At 41.1% G+C, this 12,045-nt stretch overlaps 1 protein-coding gene across 4 annotated transcripts in view; it reads left to right on the forward strand.

Moving 5' to 3' along the window:
• OSBPL9 (oxysterol binding protein like 9) overlaps positions 1-12,018 on the forward strand; it is a 58,070-nt gene extending 46,052 nt beyond the window's left edge. For 3 of the 4 annotated variants that reach the window (XM_053985201.1, XM_053985202.1, XM_053985204.1), the window contains 15 exons: positions 2,886-2,979; positions 3,490-3,591; positions 4,023-4,182; positions 4,861-4,973; positions 5,248-5,366; positions 6,511-6,596; positions 6,833-7,001; positions 8,132-8,216; positions 8,500-8,610; positions 9,002-9,065; positions 9,181-9,321; positions 10,179-10,257; positions 10,599-10,690; positions 11,071-11,206; positions 11,292-12,018. In XM_053985201.1, coding sequence (XP_053841176.1) covers positions 2,886-2,979; positions 3,490-3,591; positions 4,023-4,182; positions 4,861-4,973; positions 5,248-5,366; positions 6,511-6,596; positions 6,833-7,001; positions 8,132-8,216; positions 8,500-8,610; positions 9,002-9,065; positions 9,181-9,321; positions 10,179-10,257; positions 10,599-10,690; positions 11,071-11,206; positions 11,292-11,366 — 1,626 coding nt within the window. In that variant the 3' untranslated portion in view covers positions 11,367-12,018. The remainder of the gene's footprint in view (positions 1-2,885; positions 2,980-3,489; positions 3,592-4,022; positions 4,183-4,860; positions 4,974-5,247; positions 5,367-6,510; positions 6,597-6,832; positions 7,002-8,131; positions 8,217-8,499; positions 8,611-9,001; positions 9,066-9,180; positions 9,322-10,178; positions 10,258-10,598; positions 10,691-11,070; positions 11,207-11,291) is intronic. The other variant, XR_008438374.1, reaches the window with a different exon arrangement.
• Positions 12,019-12,045: the final 27 nt, after the last annotated feature.

Here is a 12,045-nt window from a genome sequence, read left to right on the forward strand (position 1 = left end):
AGACCTGAATTTCCACTCACTTTGCAACATGCTTCTTCCTTTCTCTAATTTACTGCTTCCAGTGTCTTGTTAAAATTCCTGTTGAGTCCTTAGCTCCTGAGGTTGGCTAACACCCTTGTCCTTAGAAGATAGAGTGGTCAGTTTTGTATGGAGTGTCTTGAACAGCAGTGTTGTGACTGAACACTTAGATAAAAATCTGCCACGTGAACAGATGAAAGGGAAATTACTGGGATAGAAATAATTCTGTGTTCTGTCTGAAGTGTCACTGTGTAGGAAATAGATCTGCTCTCCATGTGCTTCAAGTAGTTTGTCTTTTCTACAGTGCTGCTCCTTTGATGCAGAGTTGTGTAATGTCTGTCTAAGCAATGTTTCTTCTTTAAGAGACCTTCTGCATTTTTAATGTAACTTCTGTCATTTTTGGTTTTGGTCACACGTGATTTCTCTTTCTTTGTTCTTTTTTTGTCACTTGAGTACATTTCAGATACTTTTAATAGGAGATTGGTTTCAGTAGAAACTCTAAAAATCCTCATGTGTTTTCATTAGAGCTGGCAGTAATTCCTGGGCCTTAGTTGTTTGTCCACTACAAACAGCTTTAGCAGTAGGATTTTCTGGTGTGAACCTTGGACTGAAGATGCACATGCATATTTCAGTTTTATGCTTATCATAAATAAGGTGAATTATTATGTGCCCTGCAGATGGAACATAATTCAGGTCTTAGTATGAGGGAACAGCTTCTGTGATGTCTCCTGGAAAAGAGAACCCGTGCAGGAAGACACTTCCACAGGCACAGGTGACCTGCACACCTGGGCTGCAACTCAGAAATTTCATAGAGATATTGCAGCTTGATATAGTCTGAATTTGACTAGCCACTGATCTCATTATCTCTGGGTTGGCTTATACTGGGGAGGAAAATACATTTCTGTAAGAATATATTAACTGTGGATCAGTGATTGTGAAGTCTAAAATTGTGATGCTGTGGAGGTCAACGTCCCCTTGGGCTAAAGGTCAGGATTTCACTTTAAACTTAGGCAGAAATATAATCACTGTTTGCTGCCATGGTGGGATGAGTTGTTTCTGTGTAATTGTTACTCAATTGTTATTAAACTCAGAGTAGGAGACTTTCAGGTCTACCTTCAGCTGTTCCTAGCCCATGAAGGCATCCCTCAAACTATCCAACATGAAACTCCAGTTCATGTTGCAGTATGGAGAATTATTTAAGGATGAGGTTACAGTCCTCAATACAAAATCAGAGTTACTTTGCTCTTTCTTTATCATACCAGTGTTCTGTGTCATGTGGATCATTAGTTTCCCTAAAAAATAAAGGAGATGTAGGTAGCAATAACATCCTGTGTATCATAGAACCATCTTGGGTTTTAAATCTTAACTCTTAAGATGGGATCATAATTTTAAACTGTGAATTCTGTGGGACAAGGGCCTTCCTGTGTTGAATACATAATTCCACAAGGAGCTGAAGTATTGGGTAAGGGACATTGCCTTTATCCTGGAATACAGTGGAATAATATTACCTGTACTGGATTATTTGTATAGTAAGTAGTAAAACCAATGAAATTGTAGAATGCTACTTTTATGGCTGTTTTTAGGGAGATTTTTTTTTAAAGTGATAAACAGAGAATAATTGTTCTGTTTTTAGTTAAAGAAATCCTGTGCTATTGAAAAAAATAATAGAACTTTTCACTGATTTTTAGAGTCATACAGTGTCCTGAGTTGAAAGGGATCCACAGGGATCATAGTGTTCCAGCTCCTGGCTCTGCACAGGACAGCCCCAAGAATCACACCCTGTGTCTGAGAGCATTGTCCAGACATCCAAAAGTAGGATAAAGTTCAGAATTTCAGGTAACCAGGAAAGAAGGCAAGAAAGAAATCTGCCTTTAGTAGGAAAATGGGAGGAAGGTTAAAATGAGCCTGTTTCCCTCAGTCTGAATGCAAATAGAAATTAATGGACTAAAGGGAGAGTAGAACAGTTGTAGACACTTCTTTTAAATACTGGTGTAAAAAAGAGGATAGGGATGAGCATACTGACTGCCTTTCTGAGCAAACTGGGCAAAAATTTTCATAGTTCTGATAGATCAGGCATTTAAATTGCAAGGTGTTTGGAAAAGGGTTTTATGTGCCTTTTACTCAATTAACAACCAAGAAGTTCTGGTGGTTGTGTGTAAACATAAATAACAAACAGAGCTTAGATGATATTTTGGGTTAAAAGACATGGCAGTTAAGATTTCCAAGGGTCTTGATGCATAAAAACCAAGGACATCAACTGAAGTCAGTGACTTTTGGGAGCATTGAATTGACCTGGTGCTTCATTTTCCAAGTGTCCACATTCAGAATTAGGTTGAGACGTCCTCTACTGAGCTGCACTGAACACTGTCAGCTTGCTTTGGGAAGAATTTTGCCAACAAAGCTGCTTCATGACTCTAAGCATGCTGATGATTCTTGTTTTGATTTATGGGTTGATCTGCAAAATGAATTTTTGACCAAAAAAAAATATTTTGTTTTGAAAATACAGATTACCTATCCTGATTTTGGCCAGATAATTTGCATCTAACTTTCCACTCTTTGCATGCATTATTAATCAATGGACATTGGGTGGCATACCAGAAGCAAGAACCTGAAATAAGAATTTTTTATAGGATGCTTCAAATCTGCATCAAATTCAATTTATTGTGCAGTCTGTGTAAAGAATCAAAATATTCCCACCTCAAAAGTATTTCTCATGTCCTCAACTGTCAATTTGTGTTTCACTTCTTCTCTCAGGGATTCGCTCTCTTGCATTTGGGCATTTCTCATGCTCACAATGTCCTTGCTATCTATGCTTTATTTTGTTTTAACTGAGGGGGAAAAAGTGTGCTTTTCCTTCTCTTGCCTAGAGCACCATCAACCCCGTGGACGCCGTGTATCAGCCCAGCCCCTTGGAGCCGTCGGGGATCAGCACCATGCCTTCCCAGGCTGGCACACTTCCAGGTAGGCTGGACACAGCCACCTTCCCAGGCTGGCACACTTCCAGCTAGGCTGGACACAGCCACCTTCCCAGGCTGGCACACTTCCAGCTAGGCTGGACACAGCCACCTTCCCAGGCTGGCACACTTCCAGCTAGGCTGGGAACAACCAGGAGCAAAGCAGTGACTGCACACTCAGCTTAGATGGGCTCAGCAAGGACAGGAGTGGGAGGTACAGAGCATTCTCACCGACCTGCCCCTGGTTCTGGGGGTAAATTGATGTGTTTTGTTTACTCTCAGTTACTGGCTTGTATTTCAAACACTCTTTTTAAAAATGAAACTATGATTGTCAGAAAAGGCAAATGCTTTCTAGCTAAACAACTGTGGTTTTTTTTTTTTTAATGCCATCTTTGGTTAATAAAAAAAGGACCTAGGCATGGCTTTTGTAGAAAATTAATTAATTTTTGGAGGTGAGGTGAAAAAATGTGGAATCTCCTTCTGAATTTTGGGGTTAACATATCAAAATATCCCCTAGAACCTGCTCAGTTGTGCAAGTCAGAGCAGCGACCCTCCTCCTTGCCAGTGGGACCTGTAGTAGCATCGCTCGGGAATCAGACTCCAACACCAAATAGTACAGGTACAGTTCTGGGTAACTTGCATTGAAGTACAAGAAACCCTGTAATTAGTCATTAAGACAAGAATATTATTGGCCTGCATCTTGCTTTTGATCAGCACCAATTTCAATGTTTTGTTAACACCAGTAATGCTGCTCTTTCTCCCCACCATGTATACACCAGCTCCCCTTTGTCTCCCCAGCATTGCAATCCTGCAGTAATTGGAGAAAACATGTCCCTTAAACTTTACTGGTGTTCTGTACTCTTCGTTTCCTTGTGACTTTCCTTTTTGTCAATTGTTAAACTCTTTATGAACCTGCCTAATTATTGCTTTTAATTTTGTACGTTCCTCTTCTGAGTTCACATCAGTCTTTATTGATTTGAACAATTCTTGTGTAAGTAGATTTTGAAAGAATTCATTTTTATTGTTTCTGTAATTTTTAATACTCCACAGGGAGTGGGCAGTCAGCACCTAGCAGCAGTCTCACCTCTCCAAGCCATGTCAACCTGTCTCCAAATACAGTCCCAGATTTTTCTTACTCAAGCAGTGAGGATGAGTTCTATGATGCTGATGAATTCTACCAGAGCAGTTCTTCCCCAAAGCGATGTATGGAGTAAGTAACTGACAGTGTGCAGTGTGTGCTGAATGCAGCCTGTATCTACAAGGGCATGGCTTGTCTGCTTGCAGAAATTGGTTTAGAAAGGTGGGGGAGGTCAAAAAGCCACTTTGTGTAACAGAGTGAGATTACCCCTGTCCTCAGCCACAGACAGGTGTCTGTGAGGGAGGCAGTTTCTTCCTCTGCTCCTTCCCATTCCATCAGATATATGCTCACAGACTCTAACAAAACAATATTTGGAAGGCCCCAGCTCAGAGTTGTAATCTGAGGCCATGGTGCAGTTCACATGCATTTGCTGCAGCCTTTGGTAAATGGCCAATTCCCTCATGCATTTACTAAAAGATATTCTTTGGAGTTGGCACACTTTCCCCAAAATCTCTATTTATTCTTCATTTTTTAAAAATTGAAAAATTAATTTTAAGAGATGCTACACATTCCAAAGAGGGATTAGTCAGCTATTTTCTGCCTTCATGTGTTATCTGAGGCTGCAGGCTGTCCCATTCCTTCAGCTACAATCCATTCTGAGCTTTCTGTGAGTTAGCATGCACCATGTGTATTAATGCCTGCCACTGCACATATATTGATGTCTATCACTAAATTCCTTGTCTGTGAATATCAAATAATTTGGTCTAAATTACTTAATTTGAACTGTGAGAATTTATTAGTGTTCTTTAGTTCTTCAGGGTCTGCTGCAGTGCTGACTCGGAGCAGCACGGGGAGCAGCCTGAAACGTCCAGATACCACAGAGTCCCTCAATTCTTCCATGTCTAATGGCACAAATGATGCTGGTAAGTGGCCTGTGTCAACTTTCTGTAAGGAGTTATTGATTGCTAATTTGTGTGTAAACTGGGTCAATATATGCAGGATTTTATATATATATATGTGTGTGTGTATATATATGTATATGGCAAGGTACTTATGGGAAGTGGTTTACTGTGTATTTACTAATGGAGGATTGCTGAATTGTAGGATTTAAAACCTGTATTTTTTTACATATATGCTAATGAAATAGAGTCTGGTTTTGAAGGTTTAAAGGAAAACAAAAGCCATTTGGTCTTTCAGATCTGTTTGATCCTCCCGACGATCGAGAAGATGATGGGGAAGGAGAGTCGGTGGAGGAGCACAAAAGTGTTATCATGCATCTCTTGTCACAAGTGAGATTAGGCATGGACCTCACCAAGGTAAACCTGCTAATGTTCCTGGGGATGGGAGGGGCAGTAAACCCAGAATTCTGTGTATAAAAAAAAAAAGTCACATAATTTAATGACATATTTGTTCTAAGAGCTAGTTAAGCTGTAGTCTCTTTAGCATGGTGCTTTTGAATTGGAGTTCTTACTGGAAGGGGAAAAGTAGCTGCAGAATAAGTATATCCAGATGCTAAAATCTATTTGGGAAAATAGTTTTCTATGGAAAGTAGCTGTTTGTTCTCTTTGAACCTAGTAACCATATAGTGAAAAGCTTGGCTTAGTTGGGATCTTAATGAGTAAGTGTATTTTAGAATGCTACACTTAGCTCTGGCAAGGAAAGGGTTGGGTTCTTCATGAATGAAATTCATGCTGGTGTCTGTCTGAAGGTAGAATGACCAGCATTCTGAAGGTGTTGGTCTTTCCAGGCAGCTTGGATAAATTTAAACAAGTAATTCCAGAGTGAGAAGGGACAGGAGAGATCAATCGTTATCCATGGATGAATTGAACTGTCCAGCCTGGAATGAACAGTAGATAATAAAAAGATAACACTTTTCTGGGGAAACAGCCAGCAGCTCACAAGCAAACTGCTCAAGGTTTCTGGCAGTTCTGAATAGGAATTGATCCAAACTGTGTCTGAATTCATGGGATAGCTGAAAATTACTGATCTCAAATTGGGCTGCCACGAATCTTCATGAGCATGTACCTTGTCAGCAGCAGTAGTTGGTGGTGGATCACACTGAGCAGATCCACAAGGATGGACCTTTGGGAGATAGTAGGGAAGAGCTTAACCTTCATATTGACAGAGACGTGCAGCAGGATGGGACTGCAAGTGAGTGTAACTGAAAATTGACAGTGTTTACAGAGATGAAATTAAATCTAGCAGTGATACTGTAATTCAGAACAGCTTTTGATGTGCTCTGAGTGGGACTAGAATCCATGTAGGATGAGACTGTTCCTGTTGAACCTCAGGGTTTGGAGAAGATGCCAACTGACCTGCAGATGTCAGAACTCATTGGTGAGCTCGAGCTCACAGCTGAGAGCACACGATGCTCTGGGTGCTCTGTTTGCTATTTACAGTTGGCTTTTGTACAGGATATTGAAATACCTTCAGCTAGATGAGTTGTTTTTCTTCACTCAGGTGGTTCTTCCAACGTTTATCCTGGAAAGAAGGTCGCTGTTGGAAATGTATGCTGACTTCTTTGCACATCCGGACTTGTTTGTCAGGTATTTGACTTTGGAACAGGAGCATTCACTGGTTCTCATACTGCTTATGGCCCTTGTGGGCTGCCAGAAGTTGGTAGTTTTGAAGAATATTGCTTGGATTTTGGTTGAAACTTCAAAAACAGTCAAATCAGCCAAACTTGTAGTTGTAAAACAGCCAAACACCCATAAAACTTTCCTGTATCCAAGGTCCTTGCTTAGATTTCACTCTGCCTGTCCTTTCTTCTTTCTCTCTGTAGCATTAGTGACCAGAAGGATCCCAGGGAGAGGATGGTTCAGGTGGTTAAATGGTACCTCTCAGCTTTCCACGCAGGAAGGAAAGGGTCAGTTGCTAAGAAGCCTTACAATCCCATTCTGGGGGAGATCTTCCGGTGCCACTGGGTGTTGCCTGGCACTGAAGATGACATGGTGAGTTTCTCGTGGTGTTTTTTTGGAGCCCAGAATGCAGAGATGCAACCCAAAGCTTTGTTAAGTCACTGACTGAAATGGATTATGCTGAGCTTAAGTAGCAAATCAACAAACTGTAGCAATTTCTTAACCAACTCTCCCCCTTCCTTCCTTGTTTTCTTTCGACAGAAGTATAAAATCTTGCATAACAAAATTTGGTTTTTAAAGAACTACTTGATGTTTTGAAAATGTCCTTTTTCCCTGCACTGTTTCATAGCACTGGTTATGAATTTATTTATTCCCAAAGTTCTGGTTTTTTGCTTTTCTTTTTTAAACCCATGCAGCCCAGAGGGTTTGTTGGGGGTTTCTTTTTGTGGGTTTTTTGTTTGTTGTTGTTGTGGGTTTTTTTGGTGTTTTTTTTTTTTTTTGGTGTTTTTTTTTTGTTTTTTTTTTTTTTTTTTTTTTTTTTTTTTTTTTTTTTGTTTTTGTTTGTTTGTTTGTTTTTTGGTTTTTTGGGGTTTTTTTGTGTGGGTTTGGTTTGTTTTTTTTTTTTTTGTGGTTTTGTTGTTGTTTTTCTCTTTTGGCACCTCATTTGGGCTTCTTGCCTTAGGAAGTTGCCAGTGATGGTGTGGAAAGTGCTATTGTGAGGTGCTTCGTGTAGCCTCAGTGTAATACCTCCAAGTCAATGTGATTATCTGGGTATAAGCCATGTATTTTTCCCATTTCCTTTGCTTCCCAGTGATCTGTTTGCTGAAATCTTGCTTCTGAGGTGAATATTTGCACTCCAGTTTGCTGGCAGAAAGGCAGTGTTGTATTTGGGCTTCCACTGCTTCTAACCATGAATTAACTACACTTTGCATTCTTTGCCACAAGAAATTAATATTAGTTTATGGTTTCGTGGTACATGAAATTTGGTTTATACATGAGTCTTTCAGTTTGACTGTTTTTTTCTGGGTAAAATTAAAACAAAGACATTTATACTTAAAAGTAATAGAGTAGAAACTCTATCCTTTAGAAAGGATCCTAATTCTAGTACTAAGGAGTCCTGCAGTACATTTTTAGAAGCCTTTAAAGCTGGAGGCAGCTTCTCAGGGAAGCTTCCAGTGTTTGCAGGCACTGTGAGTGATGGAATGCTCTCCCCTGTCCCACAGGAGCCAGTCTCAGAAGGACCAGTCCCCTGGGTCAGTAAAAGCAACGTCACCTTTGTGGCAGAGCAGGTCTCTCACCATCCTCCAAGTAAGTTGTGACAGTACCTCTGCCAGGAGAGGTGGCAGCTGGAGAGGGGTGACAGTAAAATCAGCTCTTGGCTTAAATCTTGGATTTATGCTTTCTCTTCAGATTTAAAAGCTGAATGTTTATAAAGACTTAAAAATTACAAACTGCTTTTGTAAGAAACTAATTGCAAACTCTGTTGCCACATAAGTGTGAGGCACCTGGGGATATTTCCCAGAGGATGAATTTGGAAACAAAAGTATCAGTGTCTTGTGCTGCTGTTTTTAATACCTGCCTCTCTCTTCAGTTTCAGCATTTTATGCCGAGTGTTTTAGCAAGAGGATACAGTTCAATGCTCACATATGGACCAAGTCCAAGTTCCTAGGAATGTCTATTGGGGTTCATAACATAGGGCAAGGTATGTGTGTGTAAACTGAACACCAGAGGAGAAATTAAATTCTGCAACTAGGATTTTTCATAGAATAATTTACATAAATTATTTAAAGTCATCGTACTAAATGTAAGCAGTGGTTGAATTTATGTAACTGGAGCTTATGTATCTGAATTAGAGATTCCTTCCACACTCTCTGTGTGCTGAAAACACCTATGGCCCAGTTTTTCCCAAAAATACAGGCATCCCTGCCTCCTCCAGAAGCTGGGCATTCTCAGCATCCATTAAAAATGAAGTTCCTCACCTTTCCTTTTCATGCCACGTGTTTTTAATGGTATATTTCATGAGATCGTTATGAAAAGTTCTCTAGAGGTTTTGCTTAATGTTTTTCAAATCTGTTTTTATTTTTCTTTAACAGGGTGTGTTACATGCCTAGATCATGATGAACACTATATTTTGACTTTTCCTAATGGCTATGGAAGGCAAGTAAATGCTCTTAATTGGTATTTTCATTTTTAGTGCCTTGTAATGTTTCATGCTTAGTTTTAATGGTCACAGAGCTTATCATTGTGTGCATTTCTATGTTTCTAATTGCAGGTCTATTCTCACTGTGCCATGGATAGAGCTTGGGGGGGAGTGCAGCATTAATTGCTCAAAGACAGGTTACAATGCTTCCATTGTCTTCCACACAAAACCATTTTATGGAGGAAAGAAGCACAGAATTACAGCTGAAATTTTGTAAGCAGCTTTCTTCATCTCACTTTTTTCTTCCTTAAATGCCAACAGTTCTAACAAGACAGTCAAGAGTGTAAAATGCTGAAGCAGCAACACCCAAAAGAACTTAGCTCATCATTACCTGTCATGGAATTGGCCATTTTATAGCCAAATTTGTGAGAGGAAGCTGCACAGGCCCGTGTCCTACTTTATGCTGCTTGAAAACATCCTCAGCTGGTTCCCACAGGGAACTTTGCTCTCCTGAATTATCAACAGTGACTCCATCATTACCTTTCCTACAAATACAAATACTGCAGCAAGCCTTGGGATACTGCTGATAGCGTGTCAGTTGCAAACTTCACATATTTTTACCTGTGGTTTGGTGGGTTTTGGTTAAACCCTGTGCACATACCCAGCACAGAATTCAGTGGAGATTCCCATCATATTTGGAGATGTGCTGTGATGCCAGCAAGTGGATGCTGACAAAATGAGGTTTAACTTGGTTTTAAATCATTAACACGTTGATAGATGCCATTTAAAAACTGGTGTCTTGTGTTTCCCAGTAGTCTGTAAGCCTTTGTAAGCTTAAACTCACCACCCTAAATCTGTGTGGAAGGCCTGTAACTGCTTTCCTAAACTCTAAATGCAGATCCAGCCCTCAGGCAAGGCCTGTTTTACCCTGATCAGTGCTTCCTGTTAAGGTTTATGTAACTCACTCATGCCAAACTGCCCCCTTGTAAACAGAACCCTCCTCTCTTCTGTGCTGGGCATGGACACTTTAGCTGATACAAACCAGGCTTTACAGAAAACCAAGTTTTGATCCTTTGGGATTTTTCAGTTGCTGTAAGACAGCTGAGAAATGACTGTTTGTTTCTCTTTAGTTCTCCAAATGACAAGAAACCCTTCTGCTCCATTGAAGGAGAATGGAATGGGGTCATGTATGCAAAGTACTCCACAGGGGTAACACAGCTTGTTTTCTTTTTTCTCTTTTCATCAGAAATACAAGATTTTACTTAGGAAGGGGGCTTTGGGTGGTTTTGTAGACTCAGTATTTTATTTCAAACAAACATCAATAATAGTTGGAACCTCCTATGAGGCTGTCCAAAAGAATGCTGAAGTGGGGATAAAACTTGTTCATTTATTCTTAAGGAAGCTTGATTTTTATACAAGAAGAGAATCTGAAGAATTGCCATGTTTCATGTATTTGCTGCTAACCAGTGCACTAGAATGTGAGAGTGCATAAGTTTGAAGTCTATCTAAAGAATTGAACAGGTTTATTTCTTTTTCATCTTTCACTCCAGGAGAATGCTGTCTTTATAGATACCAAGAAAATGCCTACAATAAAGAAGAAGGTAAGGAAATTGGAGGACCAAGACGACTTTGAGTCTCGCTGGTAAGAACTTCAGTTAACTGGGAACATTAAGATTTTATTTCAGTTAGACTCCAGTTTGCAGTACAGGCACTAAGGCTGCACTGATACAAGCACTGCATGCTCTGCTCTCCCTGTGCCCAGGTAGAGGCAGGCTGGGGATTTAAGGGGGAAGAGAGGACTTGGGAGTTCTCAGTCACATCCTAATTGGGATCAAATGTTCAGGGAGGTCTGGAGAGCTCCACCACAACCTCCTCCCTCCTGCTGTAACAGAACAAATATCAAATATCCTGAGGGCTTTTCTGCCCTTTCTCTAACCTGAGATCTACCTTTATTCACTGCTCTGTCTCCAACTTGTAGCACTCTGCTCCCATAAAAGCCTCCCTTGCCCTTTCTCTTTCAAGCTTATGGAAGGATGTCACCTACAACCTGAAGATCAGAGACATCGACGCGGCCACGGCCGCAAAGCACGCGCTTGAGGAGCGGCAGAGAGCCGAGGCCAGGGCCAGGAAGGAGAACGAGACCTCGTGGGAAACGAGGGTGAGCTTTGTTCCAGCAGGGTGAGCTCGGCCTTTGTTGCTTTCTGGGAGTCACGGAAAGCTTACCTGTGGTTCCTCCTTTGCAGTTGTTCCACGAGGATGGGGAGTGCTGGGTGTACGACGAGCCGCTGCTGAAGCGCCTCGCCGCCAGCAAGCACTGAGGGGCGTGAGGCCAGAGCGCCGCGGAGCCTCGGCTGGGCAGGGTTTGCAGCTGAGCCCCGGCACCCGCAGCCATCACGTACGTACCTGGCACAGCCCCACCCCTCCAGCTGCAGCGGTTCCTATCTCAGGGATACTGGACTTACTGAGACAGACAAAGCAATTCACGGGAGGCTGAGCAGCTCCAGGCAGGGACTGGCTCTGGTGGCAGTGCCCAGGCTCAGGCCCTGCTCCCGCTGCCTCTGGAGCAGGGAGAGGCTGGGCCCTGGGGCACAGACACTGTATAACCACTGTGAAGGCCACGGCGGTGGGAGCAGTTGCATAATAATCCTGGGTCCTACATATTTAAAAAGCAAGGAACAAAATGCAAGGTGTCATTTAAATCTCGCTGATGTTTGCAACGTGTAAATATGAGGATTCCTCTGATGGGACAATTTGTTAGACAATGCTACATAAATGTTATCTTCCACCTGTACGATAATCAAATCTTTTGGCATTTCAGTGTCTTGCCCAAAATAACTGTTATTTTGAGATTGAAATGTAACCACAGATAATTCTACCCAATGCATCTTAAAGCTTCATAAAATAGATTTTTCAAACTTCTCTTATGGACTTTTTATTTATTTCATAATAAACCTTTTCAGGAAGACTGTTTTTCAGTTGAGTCATGATAAATTAATT

Source organism: Vidua macroura, chromosome 9 (genome assembly GCF_024509145.1).
Source record: "Vidua macroura isolate BioBank_ID:100142 chromosome 9, ASM2450914v1, whole genome shotgun sequence".
NCBI classification, from domain to species: Eukaryota; Metazoa; Chordata; class Aves; order Passeriformes; family Viduidae; genus Vidua; species Vidua macroura.